This window comes from Musca autumnalis, unplaced genomic scaffold (genome assembly GCF_047663935.1).
Source record: "Musca autumnalis isolate F117 unplaced genomic scaffold, ASM4766393v1 scaffold_5, whole genome shotgun sequence".
NCBI classification, from domain to species: Eukaryota; Metazoa; Arthropoda; class Insecta; order Diptera; family Muscidae; genus Musca; species Musca autumnalis.
Genome location: NW_027412088.1, coordinates 138,083,551 through 138,103,008, shown reverse-complemented (window position 1 = coordinate 138,103,008; position 19,458 = coordinate 138,083,551). Strand labels below are relative to the sequence as shown.

General features: G+C 35.4%; 2 protein-coding genes across 8 annotated transcripts in view; both read left to right on the top strand.

The window, feature by feature from the left end:
- The first annotated feature begins 124 nt into the window (after positions 1-124).
- LOC141386764 (uncharacterized) lies at positions 125-4,107 on the top strand. The gene is made up of 3 exons (XM_073955682.1): positions 125-2,348; positions 2,844-3,439; positions 4,033-4,107. The coding sequence occupies exons 1-3, from the start codon at positions 125-127 to the stop codon at positions 4,105-4,107; spliced, it is 2,895 nt and encodes a 964-aa protein (XP_073811783.1).
- An 8,615-nt stretch (positions 4,108-12,722) lies between these two features.
- Positions 12,723-19,458, top strand: part of ena (ENAH actin regulator enabled) — a 204,977-nt gene continuing 198,241 nt past the window's right edge. For all 7 annotated transcript variants that reach the window (XM_073992226.1, XM_073992234.1, XM_073992233.1 and 4 more), the window contains exon 1: positions 12,723-14,150. In XM_073992226.1, the coding sequence (XP_073848327.1) occupies positions 14,146-14,150 (5 nt within the window). In that variant the 5' untranslated portion in view covers positions 12,723-14,145. The remainder of the gene's footprint in view (positions 14,151-19,458) is intronic.

The window sequence follows — 19,458 nt, the reverse complement described above, 5'->3', positions numbered from 1 at the left end:
GTACGGCTCGGTTCGGTTCGAAATAAAATTCTATGTATGAAACAATAAAAAATACTCTTAACTTTGATTTAACCTTGAGTTACAAGAAACGCATTTGTAAAAAAGTTTGAAGCGAATTACAACAATGCCGACTCTCGGAGATTATGACGTCATACGCAACAATTTATCTACGTCCAAAAGAACAATAACAACGGCACTGCATAAATTTATCTTTGGCGAAGAAGGAGATCGATCAAACAGAAAACGATTACGCAATTTTGAAGGGTTTGAGTATGCAGAGGACAGTGCTGAGTATCAAGAGAAAGTGAAGTACATCAAACAGAACTTGTCAACAGCCGATTTGGTCTCAATTTGCAATTTATTATGTTTGAGTTATGACGTTGAGGATTTATGTGCTCACATATTCTCAAATTTGAAGAAGGGTATGCTTTTAACAAACGACGTCGACGTTGAGAGTCAAGCAGATGATGACGAAGCAGAGAATGAAGTAGACGACGCAGAGAGTCTAACAAATGATGATGAACCGGGATCGACAAGTGACAATGATTTAACCATGGTACCGAGAAAAATAGATGATAATGATGTAAACACCGTTAGTCAAAATTTGCAAAGCAGAGTCCGTATGGGGAACAACAACTTTTCTAATGGCAACGAAGAAGGGAGACAACATATTTTAAAACAACAACAACCAACGAATAAAGTGCATAGCGAGGACTACGAGAATAATAAAGAGAATATTGCGACTGCTGGGCAATATAACCAGTCACTCCATGTACCAAAATTTGCAATGAATTTCAGAGACATAGAGGACACAATAAGAAATTTCGATGGAAGCAAAAACTTGTCAATTCGCTCTTGGTTGGATGAGTTTGAGGACAATGCCAGAGTAATGTGTTGGGATCAGTTTCAAATGTTTATTTTTGCAAAACGGTCACTGAAGGGTTTAGCGAAATTGTTCATATCGAGTGAAAGGGGTATTACGTCATACAATCAATTAAAGAGGGCTTTGTTGGACGAGTTTGATACTGTGGTAAATAGTTGCCAACTACATAAAATGCTCATGGAAAGAAAAATGTTAAAAAATGAGAGCATTCAAGAATATTTTTTGCACATGAGAGAGATTGCATCAAGAGGTTCTATTGAAGACAAAGCGCTCATGCAATATGTAATAGAAGGTATTAAAGATTCGACAGTGAATAAAACCATACTTTTTGGAGCGGAAAATATAAACGAATTTAAAAAGAAACTGCGATGTTATGAAATGATGCAGTCGTCAACAGTAAAGAAAGAATATGTTACGCCGGTACAAGCAAAAATGCCCAACAAAACTGAAAAGACTGAAATGAAATGTTATAATTGTGGAGCTAAGGGCCACACTTCCAAAAAATGTCCAAATGCTGGAAAAGGTTTGAAATGTTTCAATTGTAACAACTATGGCCATATTTCGAAAGATTGCCCATCAAAACAAAACGAAAAGGTTCGACGAATAAATTCAGATAAAGATATGATGATAAACGTAAAGTTCAAAGAGGAGAATTGGTTTGCCTTATTCGATACTGGAAGTAAGTTCAACATAGTGACTGAAAATGTCTACAAGGTTCTGAATAAGCCTGAACTAACAAAAACAAACTTTTATCTTGTCGGATTTGGAAACAATAAAATAAAGCCAATGGGATGTTTTGAGCACGAGGTTGAAATTGATGGTGAGAAATACAGGTTATGTTTTCAAGTTGTACCAGCTACGTGTATAGATGTCGACGTAATTATTGGAAAGGAATTTTGCTCTTACGCTGAAGTGAACATAACACCGGAAAGAATACAGTTTAGAAAAGTAAAAGACTATGAATGCGAAGATGTTTACAGTATGATGGCTTTGGATATTTGGAACGGCGCAAATGACACGGATATTGATATTGGAGAAACGGCAAGTGATGACGCTAAAGAAAAAGTTTTGGATATGATTAACAACTATAGACCGGAAAAGACCAAAGGAACGAATGTGGAAATGAGAATAACATTAAGTCAGGAAGATCCAATATTTTGCAACCCACGGCGACTTCCTTTAACTGAGAGATATATTGTCGATGACCAGATAGATAAGTGGATGGCAGAAGATATAATAGAAGTTTCAAATTCTGAGTTTTGTAGTCCAGTAGTTTTAACGAAGAAACGTGATGGAACTCATAGATTGTGTATAGATTACAGAAAAATAAATAAGGTAATCGTAAAGGACCATTTTCCATTACCCTTAATTGAAGATCAACTGGATCGGTTACAAGATGCGACGGTTTTTAGCACAATTGATCTGCGAAATGGTTTCTTTCACGTGCCTGTAAATGAGGAAAGCCGTAAGTACACATCCTTTGTAACACACAATGGTCAATACCAGTTTAAGAAGGTACCATTTGGACTTACAAATTCACCAGCAGTGTTCCAGCGACATGTTAACGCGATTTTTAGAAATTTGAACAGAGAAGGTATTGCCTTACCCTACATCGACGATATTATTATCCCAGCAAGCGACGAGAAAGATGCGGTGAGAAATCTTGAACGAGTTTTAACAACATGCAAAGAATATGGACTTGAGATTAATTTGAAGAAATGTCATTTTCTGAAGAAGCGTATACAATTTCTTGGTCATGTAATTGAGGATAAGAAGATTTACCCGTCACCAGAAAAAACTGAAGCCATGATCAAGTATCCAGCACCTAAGAATTTGAAAGAAGTTGAAAGTTTTTTGGGACTTGCGGGGTATTTTAGGAAATTTATTCCACAATTCTCATTAATATCAAAACCGTTATCTGATTTAAAATCAAGTAAAATGTCTTTTTATTTTGGTCCAGAACAAATGAAATCTTTTAACAAATTAAAAGAAATGATGGCGAATCAACCAGTTCTGAACATATTCAATCAAAAGTACGAGACGGAACTTCACACGGATGCATCGATTGATGGTTATGGAGCAGTGTTGCTGCAGAAATCTCCTGATGATGGTTTATTGCACCCAGTTTATTTTATGAGTCGGAAAACTACTGAGCAAGAGAGAAAATATTCGAGCTACGAACTAGAAGTTTTGGCAATCGTGGAGGCGTTAAGAAAATTTCGTGTTTATCTAATTGGATTGAAGTTTAAGTTAGTTACGGACTGTAACGCGTTCACCAAAACAATTGAGAAGAAAGACATACCAACAAGAGTAGCCCGATGGATAATGTTGCTGCAAGAGTATGATTTTTATGTGGAACATCGCCCTGGTAATCAGATGCGACACGTTGATGCCTTAAGCCGACACCCTGTGATGTTTATTGGCGAAGATAGTTTGACGGCGAGAATAAAACAACTACAACAACACGATGGCGCCCTGAAAGCAATACGGCACATTCTGAACGATCAAACGGATTACGATGGATATTTCATGAAAGGTGGTGTTTTATACAAATTCGTAAATGATTTGGAATTGTTGTGTGTACCAAAAGGAATGCAAAATGAAATAATTAAAAATGCTCACGAAAGAGGTCATTTTTCTGTAAAGAAAACAAAAGAACTGTTATCAAAAGATTATTTCATTCCGAAGTTGGAAGAAAAGATTCAAAAACAAATATCAAACTGTATTCCTTGTATAATAACGAATAAGAAGAAAGGTAAACAAGAAGGAGAATTACACACAATACCAAAAGGAGAGATACCATTGCATACGTATCACATCGACCACTTAGGACCGTTAGAGTCAACAAGTAAAATGTATAACCATATTTTTGCTGTAATCGACGCATTCACTAAATTTTGCTGGCTCTATCCTACTAAAACAACATCAGCACGAGAAGTTATATCTAAATTGCAACTACAAAGTTTAACGTTTGGAAATCCAGTCAATATAATATCAGACTGTGGTTCAGCTTTCACCAGCGAAGACTTTAGGAACTATTGTGAATCCGAGAATATTAATCACATGAAAATTACAACAGGTCTTCCCAGAGCAAATGGACAAATTGAACGACTTAATTCTGTAATTATTTCTGTTTTATCTAAACTTAGTATTTCAGATACTACGAAGTGGTACAAGTATGTTGGAGACGTACAACGAATAATAAACTCAACTTATCACCGTAGCATTAAAAGCACTCCATTTGAGCTATTGGTAGGCGCGAAGATGAGAACAAAAGAAGACGTCAAAATTAAGGAGCTAATCGAAGAAGAATTTATGAAGGCATACGACGAAGAACGAAATGAACTACGACAAAAAGCAAAACAACAAATATTGGAAGTTCAAGCTGAAAATAAGAAAACGTATAATCTTCGACGTAAAGCTGCTAGAAAATACAAGATTGGTGACTTAGTGGCGATTAAAAGAACTCAGCTTGGAGGAGGTCTTAAATTAAAACCGAAGTGTTTGGGTCCATATCGTATCACCAAAATCAAGCCTAATGATACCTATGATGTCATGAAATGCGGAGATAATGAAGGTCCTAAGCAGACAACAACTTGCGCAGAGTTTATGAAGCCTTGGCCTGTAGGAGAAGAAGACGATGATGAATTACTTTCGCAGGATGGCCGAGTTGTGGGAACAGAATTTTGAGTGAAGTTTGGAGAGAGAGCAATGATGTTTAGCTATGATGATGTCCCGCTACAATTATCAAAGTGAGTTGCATTTACGACGCGAACAAATAAAGACGTTCTCAAGACGGCTCGCATAAACGACGATTAACGACGATCATTATTCATATGTTTTTTTTATTTTAACTTTCCTTTGTTTTAATTACAATTTCATTTTAATAAACTTGAGCTAAATATTATATTAATTAATTAACCCTAGGCAAAAGCATTGAGTTTCATTTAAAAAGGAACCCTATACATATTAATAAAGTAATCAATAAATAAATCCGAGATGTAATATTTATAGCATTTTTCCACAAAAATAAGATAAACATTGAGCAGCTGACCATTAGCAGATGATTAAAAAACAGCTGATTGAACTTGCTAAATGTTGCTGGGAAAAATTCTTTCAGCAATTTCTCAGCAAACAACTGTCAAGATTGTTCTCTCACTTCGCTCTCTTTTACTGAACTTCTGTGTAAAAAGACAGCATTTAGTAACATTTCGTAATAATTATTACAAATTATAACGTAAAAAGACACACCTATTATCTCACTTATTTAAAAAAAAAATTAACAATTTCTTAACGCGACTGCGAAAAAATAATGGACAGCTGGGAGACAGCCGTCAAATGTATGTATGTGTTAGTAAATCAGAGTTGTATTTGCAGACAGTCTGTCTTGTGTAAACGCCTAGTTACTCCTACTTTGATAAAGACCTCATCACTAAGAACTCCCTCGTGCAGTATACGGCAGCTTGCTTAGTTGTATAGGCATTTGATCGCATTGCAGTCCACATTGCGTCATGCCGTAATTTATCAAAAGCTTTCTGAAAGTCGATAAATATAAGATATTGGGTCTGTACGATAACTTCGCAAGTAAAAATTACTTGCAAGTACTCAGCAAGTTCTCAGAAATCTCTCTCCACTTTTTTTACTCCCTCGATGCTAAAAATTTGCAGAATGTTATCAAACAACAATTTGCAAAAACTTGCAAAAAGTCAGCTGATTTGACAAACAAGAAGTTTGGCGGATAAGATTTAATTTAAAAATCGAAGATTGTTTACTAAAATTGTTTGATTTTCCATTGCTACAAAAATAATTCTCTTTCCATATCATAAATTAACGGCTGGCCGTCCACATAGTGTTTCTCCTACTCCTTGGATGCGCCTCTTTTTGCTGGGATTTGATACCTTAAGAGCAGTACGCATTGACAGTTTTGAATGTCGATATTTCGCAGTTATCGATAACCGTCCAACCGTCCAGCAACCACAAAACATTTTGCGGTTGCATGATGAATGACAAAAATGAACAGCCACACTAGCAAGCAACAACAAAGCTGTCATTCAAAACTGGCAATGTGTACTCAGCTTTACCCTGCGTTTACAAAAGACAGGACAGTTGACTTCATGTATTGATTGTCAAAAACCCAAAACTTGCCTCTGTGACGTAGGCGTCCAGACAACTGCAAAAACAGTTGTAAAATTATGAATGAAAATCATAGATTTCTTTTTGTTTTCCGTTCACATATTTTGTTTTTGTACCTATTCTTTTGTTTTCAGCACATTTAAATTATCATCTGACTTCTTTTTTCACAAAATGTCAAAAATTTGTTAACCCTACTGTCTATGAAAAAATGATGGACAGTTGGGAGACAAACGACAAATGTATGTATGTGTTAATAAATCAGAGTTGTATTTGAAGACAAACTGTCTGGTGTAAACGCCTAGTTAGAAATAAAACAATCATCACAAACTACAAAATAAGTTATTTTACAGAATAAGTCGTTTTCCATAATTTATTTAGTTTTCTCTTCTCTTTTTTATCTTGTAATTACATATTTTAAATCCCCATTTTTTTATGTTGTTGCCAATAATTGCTAAGTCCGCCACAAAACATTCGAATTTAAATCAGCTGGTCAAACTTTCAAATTCTTACAAATTTTTACAATCTTTTGTGTTATCGTACAGACCTATAGTGGAGAACGATATTCGACACTTTGTTCGACTGATGTGATCCACACATGATTTGTGGGGACGAAATCCAGCTTGCTCTGCTCGACACAGCTCAGGGTATGCATTGTTGATCCTATGTTAAGTTTACATTTACGAAATCCACTCGATTTCAACTGTCAATTCCATAGCTCAAACGTCAAATGAAATTTCATCTGGATTTCATTTGACGTTTAACCTATGGATTTGGATTGGATAGGATAGGCACTCTTCGGATTGCGTTTTTAATCAATCTAAAGCAGGCATGACCAAAAAGAGAACGGAGAAAATTCAAAATATTGGCAACTTATAACAGTGTGTTAGTAAGTTTGTATTCACGCAAGCTATAGAACAATAACAAATCAAAACATTTGTTCTCTTTTGTACGCTCTTTCTGTGCATTCGGGTCGTGTGTGTGTAAATTGTCGAAAATCATCGGCACCGCCGTGCCAAAGAAGAACACATTTTATCTAAAGGTGCAGTAAAAATGCAAGCTACTGCGAAATATCCCAGAATAAATAAAATACATTTATTATCTGTGTAAAACAAGAATAAAAAGAACTTTATTATATAAACACAAATTAAAAAAGTCTCCATTAAATTCAATCACAATTGAGTGTACTTCCTCCGTTCTCCATTTAATCCTTCGAAATATGTATGTATATTCACACTTAATTCTTTTTTGAAGAAATGATGTCGGCAGCGACGGGTAAGGATCAACCAGCTGTTTTTGTTTTGTAGGGATCTCTAAAACAACTGCTTATAAAATGTATCGAACGGACTGCATCGAAAGATGTTGTGAAATCATAACTCCAATTGCACAACTTCCAAAAATTTTTGCTGGGTATGAATTCACTTATGAATTTTACAAGAGAGCGCGCAGCTAGGATGCACTCTATTTTGCTTCCACAGCACACAGCTAGGATGCACTCCGTTTTCGATCCAAATCACAGCTTTTGATGCAGTCGTTTGGATAGAATTTAAAGGCACTCTTCTGATTGTGTTTTTAACCAATCTAAAGATGCAGTATACCAGAATAAATAAAATGCATTTATTATTTATGTAAAACAAGAATACAAAGAACTTTATTATATAAACACAAATTAAAAAAAGTTTTTTAAATCCGGTTATATATAAACGTACTATTATGCTTGGTTACCATTTACGAAATCCACTTGATTTCAACTGTCAAATCCATAGGTTAAACGTCAAATGAAATCCAATGGATTTCAGATGAGATTTCATTTGACGTTTGAGCTATGGAATTGACAGTTGGAATCGAGTGGATTTCGTAAATATAAACTTATGTTTGGTTTACATTCGGCGTCTTTTCGTGATTTCGAAGGCGTTTCGTTATTTCGCGCGGCATCAAGCAAAAATTATCTTGATTTCGCATACAAAAGCGAAATCATCTCATTTCGTCATTTCAGCGAAATCAACATCGAAATCGCAGTACACATGATATACAACCCTGTTATTGCCTGAAAAAGTACCAAAAGTTGCAACACTTTTCACGTATAACAATAAACAAGGTAGATGGTCAATTAATGCAACAAAAAATTTTAGTATCAACATTTGTAAACAATGTGAAAAAATATTAAATTACTTTGTCACAAGTCTTGCTAAACTTCGGAGTACGGGAACGCATTTTTAGCACTAAACGGGAAAACTGCTGCAAGTTCTGAACACAACTTTTATCTATCAAAATTTATTATTATGATGTCTCAACGATAAAATCATTTTTTATTTTTTCATTTGTTATTACTATACACAATTAATACGATATATAGATAATTTTACGATAATTTTCGAAATAAAGTTGTAAAGTTCTATATTGTCGTATATTTTTGATGACTCATTCAATTTACAACAACTTGTTTTGAAAATTCATGTTCGATCAGCTGCGCACATGCATCTACCTTGATCATTGTGATATGTTTGAAATCAACAAAAAAATAAGTGTAAACACCGGGATGTATTTCAGGATTTCGTGAAATCCAGTGGATTTTAGAGCGCAAGTGTAAACTTGGCATAGCATTAGTTTGTATTTTTTATTTTATAAAAAATTCTTCGAACTTGTTTCACTTTGTCCCAATTTACATTGGGCGAGTTTACTTGCGGCAATTGTCATTTTGTAGGAGAGAGAGGTGAGGCATATGGTAACCCTTTGCCTCTCAGCACCCTCTCTCACCTAGAAACTGACAATTGCCGCAAGTAAACTCGCCTAATGTAAATTGGGACTTTTGAAGAAATTATGTCGACAGCGACGGGTAGGGATCAACCAACTGTTTTTGTTTTGTAGGGATCTCTAAAGCAACTGCTTATAAAATGTATCGAACGGAGTGCATTTCTCATAGCTCTGTTGGACTACATCAAAGGATGTTGTGAAATCATAACTCCAATTGCACAACTTCCAATTTTTTTCTGGGAAGGTTTAACGCCGAAAACAGCTGATCTTCATACCAGTTGTCAAAATGCGTTATTGTGAATAAAATCACATACAAAACGTAAACAAGCAATTCACAGTAATGCATTATTGTGAGCAAATTTGACATGATTTGATGTACGGCAGAATGAGAACCGTCCTTTAGCTGTCAAATACAACCATGCATCGAAACAATATAAAAGTTGTTGTTATTGTATATCAATGACAACAATAAAAAAATATTGTTTGTTTACGTTTCATTTATATATTTTTTATTTTTAGATTCACTTTGGCAGTTTTGTTGAGATGTGTGTTATTATATTGTTTTAAAATAATTCCAGTTAAATCTCGGGGTTTTTTGTTTTTAAATTTTAAAAAACAACAAGTTTTATTTAAAGTGGGATGTAGTTAAAATTGATTTAATGTCGGGAAAGGCAAAGAATACTTGTTTTGTCCGTAACAACCCTTAAGCGCTCGGCACATACGGTGCGTTATGCGTTGCGTTACAACAACCACATGAAAAAAGTGTAAGTGAAGCCAAGTTTTTTGAAAAACAACAATATGGCTGACGCATTAAAGTTAAACATAATTTAACTGTTTTGGGACAACGCGTGTCCCAACGTGTCACTAAACGGACCGTATGTGCCGAGGGCTTAAATAATCAGACTCTTTTCATAATTCCTTGGCGTCAATCTCTACATCTCCTACACTCACCATCATCTCTATCCTATCATCCTCATTTCATCAAGCTGCATCAACACTCTATCATCTCCTTCATCTTTAATCATCTCAACGACACACCTCCATCATCTTTAAATCAACATGATATGGCAACTCATATGTACATTTTTCATTTAGGGAGCGCTCTATTCGGCCATGTATTTTCGTATGTAGTTGAGAAATTAATTGTTGGAAGAAAACAATTTTACCAAAAAATGAAGGAAATAGGTAAAGAAAACGAAAATGTGAGTGCGATTAAAGTTTTTAACAATATAAATTGCGTTATTTGCGTGATATATATTTTGTGGTCATATGAAATTGTATGCTATTGTGAACGCAAAAACTAAAAGTGGTATGGACTTTGACAAACATAAAGGATGTCGAATGGATAAAAGAAGTGACAGCTCATATGACATTGATAGATAGTGTAAATACCCCTTAACTCTCAGCTTGACGTACAAAAATTATTCACCAACCAACCACAACAAACAACGCTCTCTTAGCGTCCGTATTACCCAAATATGTTGAGTCCAAAATCACGTTTAAAACACAAAATCCGCGACCGAAACTTACTTAAATGTTTTCATTCGTAAAACAGATAATTTTCCTTTGCAATGAATTGTAGTCGTGTTCCTTTACGTGCTTGAGGTTACCAGTATTTACCACATTTTACCCGCAAAGTGTTCCCTTTTAAACTTTACAATTTATATGAGAGCAGTTTACAACTTTTACCATTTTTTGCCACTGTTACCATTTTTAAAAGTAAAGGAACAGACAGTGTATTTCATGTTTTGTTGGGCTTTTGTTTTTAAAATACAAAACACACAGTTAAATTTTTATCAACTTACAAAAAGTATACGCTCGACGTATTTCGGTAGTTCTCATAAGAATACATGTGTTCTACCCCAGCGAAAAATTTTGGAAGTTGTGCAATTGGAGTTATGATTTCACAACATCTTTCGATGTAGTCCAACAGAGTTATGAAAAATGCACTCCGATCAATACATTTTATAAGCAGTTGCTGTAGAGATCCCCACAGAAAAAACAGTTGGTTGATCCCTACACATTTCTTCAAAAGATAAACATGAGTGTATACATTTCGAAGAATTTGTTATAAAATAAAGAAATAACAACTTCAGTTGCGAACATTTTTGCGGTAATTCACGAGACGGAAATTTTTAATGGAGTGGAGTTGGAGTCCATGTCGAAAGCTGAACTAGTGATAGGAAGGCAACATAAAAAAACTTTAGGATGATGAAAGAAAATCAGATGCACTTGGATTAAATCGAGAACGGAGGAAGTAAACTCTTGTTTTACACAAATAATAAATGCATTTTATTTATTTTGGGATATTTCGCAATGGCTGGCATTTTAATTGCATGTTTAGACTGATTAAAAATGCAATCCGAAGAATGCATATAAATTCAATCCAAAGCACTGCATTTTAAGCCGTGATTTACATCGAAAATGGAGTGCATCCTAGCTGTGTGCTGTGGAAGTAAAATGGAGTGCATCCTAGCTGCGCGCTCTCTTGTAAAATTCATAAGTGAATTCATAGGAAAAGATGTACTCCAACGGCAAAAGTACCGTACACTTGTAGTGATTCAACTGCATCCGCGGATGCAAACTTTTTGCTGGGATGTACTCCAACGGCAAATGTACTGTACACTTGTAGTGATTCAACTGCATCCACGGATGCAAACTTTTTGCTGAGACTTTTTCACCACACACGCCCTGGGTATACGGACGTATATAGGGCCTAGAATGAAAGTCACCAATGTTACCACATGATTTCAAAAATTACACTCGGTAAATGTCATGTAGAAATTACCAAACGCGTAGGTAAATATACAAAAATGTAGCTAGCAACCCGTTTACATATGCATTGAAATTACGGGCATTAGAAGAACAAACCATTTATGAAATTACAGTAGTGTGGAACTCGATCTATATACGCCTACTTTCATGAGAATTGTTTCGTGACAACAGAGCAACTGACGTTAGTACCGGTCCACACTAAAGTAATGTCGCTGAAATTTTGACACGAAATTTTGCTTTTTTGGGAGAACACATCATTTCAAGAAACTAGAGTTTCATGTGTTCGTCAATGTTCCTATGTTCTTTTTTGTTTACCCAAAATGCCACGCTTCGATGTGCGATACGAACAAACAGCGACGTCGTGAAGAAATAGTTCTGACATTTGGAAAGCAAACAAAGCAATCAACGAGCTGATTGAGTTTCGGCCTTTAATATTTCCATGGTACAATTACCATGGTAGTGGTACCACACCAACCAAGGCATATTCATATAAGGTAGAAGTGACAATCAGCTGTATTCTTACTTTTTTTGTAAATTTAGTTTTCAAAATGTAATAGGGTCTACTCATGAAATTTGAAACTTCGAAATCTGCTACCATAAAATACTGCTTTTCATCCTAAACGTGTAATAAAAATGACCTACGAGAGTTATGAATGCTTTATATTTACATTTTGCTTCATATTTGTTCTATTCTAGAGGATTTTCAAAATGCATTTATGTTTTTCCTGAAAAAAATTTTGGATCGACCCTATTATTCAATATTTTCTTTGACAATTAATTTTCAATAACAACAATGTTGTTTTTGGAAATTTCTTAGTTGTTGTAATTCATTCATATACCTTATAATAAATATACCTTGACACCAACTGTTCGAATATGAAATGTCAAATCCCTCTATATAAAAATTATTTTCGTTGTAATTTCCCCAACAACATAAAGAAATTTTTGACACTTCATATTTAAAATTTAACGATACCATACCAATTTACCACCAATTTAATGATTATTTGAGCAAAGCTGTCAGTCAAAATTGTACGTGTGTACCCCGCTTAATATTTCTAACTCTTCATTCACCTAATATTGGCACCATTTATTTACTGGCTTTCATCTTATATTGGCACTACTTATGTCAGTTTTTGCACCTCTTTTATTCATCGATGGGCAGCACTTTTTCGTAAAAAAACAAACATCATTTTGCGGCCGAAGAGTTCGTTTCGTTGTCCGCGGTTAGTTGAAAACAGATGTGAGTCTTGATATTTTTGAGGAAAAGTGAGGAATAAATACAAAAAATCATAATTCATAAATCTTATCAAAGAAAGTGGAATTCAAACTGCAATACTTTTTGAAAACAGCCAATAAGAATTAGTTCCTAAATTTTCATTAAAGTGAGCTGAAAATAAATTTTTTCTCCCAACTCCATCAGACAAAAAAAGTTTCTTTGAACAAAATAAAAACGTCAAGTAAATTTCTATCTTCCTGGTAAACAAAATAACACAAAGATAAATCCAAATATAGCGGAAGAAGTTTTGAGTGAATTTGATTAAAAATATGTTCTAAAAACCCATCCTTTTTGCAAGAAAGAAAATTTTAGTTGACAAGAAGAAGCATTTACCGAAGGAAGAAGTTCAGTTCTCTATACAGCGAGAGTTTGTGTGAAGTTTTTAATACCCGACTATATACGCGACACATAAAATATTTTCCCTTATTCACCGTCGCCGCCCTACTGCCACTGCGACGTCAATTGGTGCTGCTGCGCCGCCCAGACACATAAAAGCAACAACAGGAAGAACAATAACAAACTGTGCGATAAAAACACAGAGAACCAGGCAAGGCAGCAGCAGCAGTGTAATATCTTGTATCACACCAACAAGAATTTTGAATTCCCTTTTTGTGTGCTACTCTGCAAGCAGTGGAGTGTTGCTGTTTGCATACGTGTGAACGTGTGTGTGTTGAGTTTGTTTGTTCTTCTGCGTGGCTCTCTGTATGTAAAATAGACGGTTGTTTGTTTGTTTTTCGCTGCTGTTTATTTTTCGCGTACATATTTGGATTTGTTGTTTAGTTCAAACATCGGCAAACGGCGGCAGCAGACCAACAGCAGCGCAGCAAAATAGTGCAAACGTAATGTACATTTTTATATGTGCGATGATGATGATGAGTGAATGTGTATTTGTGTAAAAGATAAACGTCGATAAACATCCAGAGGAAAAAAAAGCAAAAGTCCAACATAAGTTTCCAAATGTGTTGCATTTAGAAAATATTTTAAAAATTCCTTGCACAAAAATAACAGAAACCAAAAACAACAACATCAGTTAAGTGTTTACAATAAGAAAAATTCGGAAAAAAAGGAGTTGTATTCTTCGCCCTAAATATCAAAAGGATAGATAAAACAGTACCAGAAAGAGGAATCGTGAGATTGAGAGAGCAATCGAATGTGTCGAGAGAGGTTGTGATAAATTTGTGGAGAACAATTTTATATTTGGAGAAAACCCCCCAAAAAACCTAAACGAGGTTGCTGCTAATTTTTGTGTGTTTGTTGTTCGTTAGCCGTTGCCAAATAGACAACAAAACAGAAACTTGATTATTTTTGTGAATTTAACCAAATTATGTGGTAAGTATCCTTGTTAATTTAACTATTTTTTCGGCTAAGTTATAGGTAAATGTTATTATTGTGTTTTTAGTTTTGGGTATTCATTGTCTGTTTTGAATTGGAATTAGTCCAAAATGTCAACGCGCATGTTACCACATAGATGACGTTGGGGGAATTTTTGCCATCATTTTCAGACATTCGAAAAAAATGGGCGAAGTAGGTATTTGGTCGTGTTGTGAAGGAGTGCTGTATGATTTTGCATGCTTTATTTTTATATTTCATTCCTTTTACTACTTACAATTTTTTTGAAGCACAGCTAACACGCCCTTTTTGTTGTTGTTTTGATACAGATTTTCTTATTTATCAGCGAAGAATTTCCCCCATAAAAGGAAAATCGGGAAAACATTGTTGAGAAAAAAAAAAAACAGTGGTGTACAGATTTCACACTGCATAGAAAAGTGTAATTTTAATATTTTAATTTTTGTTATAGGTATTGGAAGAATACTCATAGTGAAAATGTGGAACAAATCAAACTGAAGGCCTGGTGTCTGCAATAGGGTTGACGGGTTTATCGCAAACAGCACTTGGGGCCTGACACTATATATTTTTCTTGTGGAAGTCCATTCTTAACACACGCGTCCAGGAAGTGAATAGGGTGACAGTGGATTTCGACGGTAACATGATGAGATGTCTATCCTGCATGTAGGTTGAGGTGGTGGCTAAGTAATCATTCAGTCTAGCACTTAGTTCCTCAATATCTACACCAGAGGACAAGAATGTACCGTTATCTGCTCAGGAGACCATCTTAAAGCCTCGAGGTGGTGCAGAAAGCTTCGCAAGGTTAATGTTGAATAGGAGTGGTGATAGGATTCCACCTTGCGGCGGTACGTCAATGGTCAATTCGCGGTTTTTGACATCCAATCTCGCAATTCCACATATCCCTGTCTTCCATCAGAATCGAGTGATTTATCGTGTCAAATGCCTTTGACAAATCCAAAGCGGCGATCACAGTCCGTGCTGGCTGTCCATTCTATTCGCAAAGTGTGTTGTGATTTTATTCAAAGCCATCGTTGTGCTATGAGCATTTTATGCTAATAACTAGATATTTGGAGGTGTCCCTTCATGGATGATAGCACGGTGTTGGTTGACCAAAGTATTAATCTCTGCCGCCAAGGATGCGATTATGAAGTTTTCTCACAGGTAGATCTCGTCACACTGATCACAAATATAGATAACATTTTCTGCGGAAGTCCATACTTCCCGAGATATGGGCCTCTGAAGTGGCGAAAATTCCCTTGTTAAAGGCCGGCTACTTAGTGAAAATTTTTCAATTTAAAAAATATTTTGTTGCCGTGCCCGAAGTTAGCTCCTGTCCTGGCCGGCTATTAAAAAAATAAATTTTTAAAGAAAATTTTGTTCGCGTAGTGCATAAACTCGACTTGTCCCCAGAATTCTTTCAGCTGGGATATGACGCTTTGCCGCATGGAGAATGGTACTTCTTAAGATATTTTTTACCTTTCTGGCCCACGAGGGACGGCTGTTGCCTTAATGTAGTTTCAACATAGTTCGTAAAGTGTTGCCAATGGGCCTTTTTTGGAGTTTGTTGGGTACATTAGCGTTCTAATCACGCGTTCCTCTAAGATCTGTTCTTTACGAATACAATAGTCTTTTGATTTCCATGTTGACTTCTTTCGAGCCATGGACCTGGTGAGCAGAAATATTATATATATAAATTTATTTGCGAAAAAGTCCCCCAAAGACAGTTGTTGATGTTCCTTATTGGTGAAGATGTGTGATCAAACTTAATTAGATCTGGTAAGCCATTTCAGGCTTCTGCCGTGTCTTATCATAGACGCGGTTTAAATGGTAAAGAAGTAAGAGAGAGATGCAATTCCAAGGGCAACAGACTCGGATCCTTTCAGTCTCTTCCTCGACTTCGAAGAGCCTGCAGGACTCAATGTTGTTCTCCTTCCAACTTCATGTTATACGTATACTGCAGTTACCAGTAACATTACTGGTATGCTGTTCTCGAGATTCCCGTCTCGGTAGTTCATCAACTTCATTTCCATCAAAAATGCGCTACCCTGGTACCCAAGAAAATTGTACAATTTTAAGCAATTTTGGATTCAATGACTAGTGTCTATAGACCAGCCTGACTATCCACATACACCGTTACCTCTCTACCTGGAAAATTTGTCATTTTCACTTACATCTCTGAAGTTGTTAAACTGCACTATAATTTATTCCTGAAAAACGCAGCATTCATCGCAAAGTTTGTATAAACGTGAGATGTTTAGTTCTTCAAAATACACATCAGCTCCCGTTTTCTTCTTCCATCTTTGGCTCATCGGATGTTTATTTGTTCGTTCCTCTGTTCAATCTGGCTCTGGGTCTATATCCAGTTCCAGAAAAATGGCTGCTTCGATGGGTTGTAGCCACAGATCCACTGGAGTTAGATGGGTAGGTTTGGTGGGGCAGTTAAAAAGGTGTTGTGTGTCGTGCGGGCCTATGCCGCATACAGGGCAGATGTTTTGCACGGCGCGATCGATTTCCGCCCAATAAGAATTTAGGCGACTGCAATATCCCGAGCGTAGTTGAGCCAAAACTACTCTAGTTTGTCGTGGCAGCTGACGCTCCTCAGCTGCGATAGATGGAGGATGTACTCCCATCTTTTATAGTTTTGGCACAGTGGGCTGTTATGTTCAGTATATATTTCATAGATGGGCCCAAGGTAGATCGCAAAATGCAGATCTCTGAAATTGATTTCAGATAAAACCTATATATGGGCTGATAGCTATTCAAGAGGCCTTTAATTTGAGCCAAGTTTCATCCGCCCATCTTTTATAGTTTTGGAACAGTGAGCTGTTCTGTTCAGTGTCTTTTTCAGTACATTAAACACATATTTATACCTTCTTCATTCATTTTGTTTAAAATTATTTATATTTTATAGTTATTTTAATAGTAATGACCATAAATAATAATTTGCGATTAAATTTATTATTGTAAGGGGAGAAATATCCAAATATTGGAAAATACTTCCCTTAAGTTTTGTGTTTATTGTTTTTATTAATTTTATTATTTTATACTGGGACATGAATAAGTCGCAATGCAGTATTCGTCCTCAGTTTCTCTATTGCAATGTAGCCTTAAGGCTTCCAAAGTCTAAGAGAATATTATATTTTATATTTTATTGGTTTTTCCAAATAAAACAAGGTTTATTTTAGTTTTACCAACTTTATTCGTCTGCAGCTCGATCACAATAGAAAGATTGAACATCATTTCTATGACCAGCTGGGCACAAGTAAAATCATTACATTTGGTTAGAACTTATCTACTACAAATATTGCAAATATTAGTATGAAAGTTAAAAACATATTGAGTGATTATTAATTGCAATCATATCTAATTTGCATAGTTATTGAGTATTTGAGTATAATTGAGCAAGAGTAAGATATGCATAAATCGATTTGTCGTTAAGTTTTATGGTACGAGAGAACACGAAAGTATTGGCGAGAGCAATACAATAACAATGATAATAACTTGTTCGTTAAAAGAAAGAAGAAGCATTTATATTGAGAAATAGAGAAAGTTATAGATGCTCCTTCGAGTGAAATCGTTTTAAAGTTCTGTAACAAAAGATACTAATGTAACGTAACATTGGATATTTAACATTAAAATGTAAACTGACGTTAACATATACATGTACAAATGATGTTAACAAAAATTAAATGAAATTATGTTGTCATATAATAAAAATAATAATTACTAATAATGTTGAATAAACGGGCCGCTACATTATCCAATTTTGATTAAATATGTTTTCTCTGAGTCACCCTGTGAATGGTTTGTGTCTTTGCTAAAAATTAATTTTTCCAATATAATTTCCAATATAACTTCACAGACATCTCCCCAGTGTTCAAATTGATGTCTGCTTTCCAACATTCTATCACTGCAAATCGTTAGAATAGAGGTGACACCGAGTTGCTCTAGAGTCAAATGGATTGATTTGAGTTTTAAATTATAATAAATAAGCCAGAAAAGATTTGACACGAATCCTCCAATGCTCGTTTCTATATACCTCGCAACTTCGTGTAAGCACGTTGCGAGTTATTGTTTTCAGTAGAAAATGTGAAAGGATCATCGGTCTATAGCCATCCGTAAGGAGCGACTTGACTTCCCAGCTTTGGTAATATGTGCCACTAATACCTCTTCCCATAACAAACTCCAAAAATTTTCTTTAGGATGATTGTCAATGCAGAAGGTCCCGGAGATGTATAGAATGAAAGTATTAATTCCCCATATAATTCGTGGATTACTTATCAACAAAAATCCTTTCACCAGGATTATTGGTCCTACTCGTCTCCAGAATTGCCGTCCTTTTGTAGTCTGGTTGTCCTTAGGTAGTCTGGAGGGTGGGTAGGTGTATATGTTAAACAGTTCCGGAGATATCACCCAGCCTTGTGGATCTCACTGGTCTTGAACTTCTTATTTCTGAATTGTACAAAATGGCGTCTGGGGTCAATTTGGAAGATGGACTATATTAACGATATGTGATCATTGCGGTCCTAAGTACTGTTATATATATTATATTTGGGGAAATGCTTTCTCTCCGAGGCAATGAGTTCTGAAACTCTAATGGGACAAACAAAACTTTTTTCAGGTTTTTAATGCCAGTTTCGGGTCTGGCCATATGCATAGCCTGCATGCAATGTCAACTGATACCTACTTTCCAACTTGTTTAATAACCGATTCAAATTGACCCATTTACCATAATTTCAATTAATAGCATATTTGTGGCCCTAAATCATATTAGTGTTGTAATTAATGGCTTTTTCAAGCAAAAGTGAGTACCAAATAACGAAATTAGAGAGCAACTCAAAATCATAGAAGCCAGAGTAGTGTCGATGTGTCAGTCAAAGTCATTGTTTTGTTGTTGTTCTTAGTTTTGTTTTCTTTGCACTTTAAATACGACGATACCACCATCATCGCCATATCGTTTGTTATGCTCTGCCACTTATAATGGAATATTAATACAAAAGAATTGTAAATGTTAATAAAAACAACACCACCTTCAGTTCTAATTCGAACAATGAACATAAAACAACAACAACAATACAACTGGAGTATAAAGATGAGCTTAAGAATCACTTACCATTCTTATTAGAAGTTGTTTGTTAATGTTTCGTTTTGAAATCCAGAAGGAGAATAATTTTAGAAATCACTTGGAGTTGATGAAGGCTCTTGCAGCAGGCAACTAACTGACTGTTGGACCAAAACACATTCAGCCCATAGCAACAACAAATGAAAACTTCATACAGCTAAAAACATA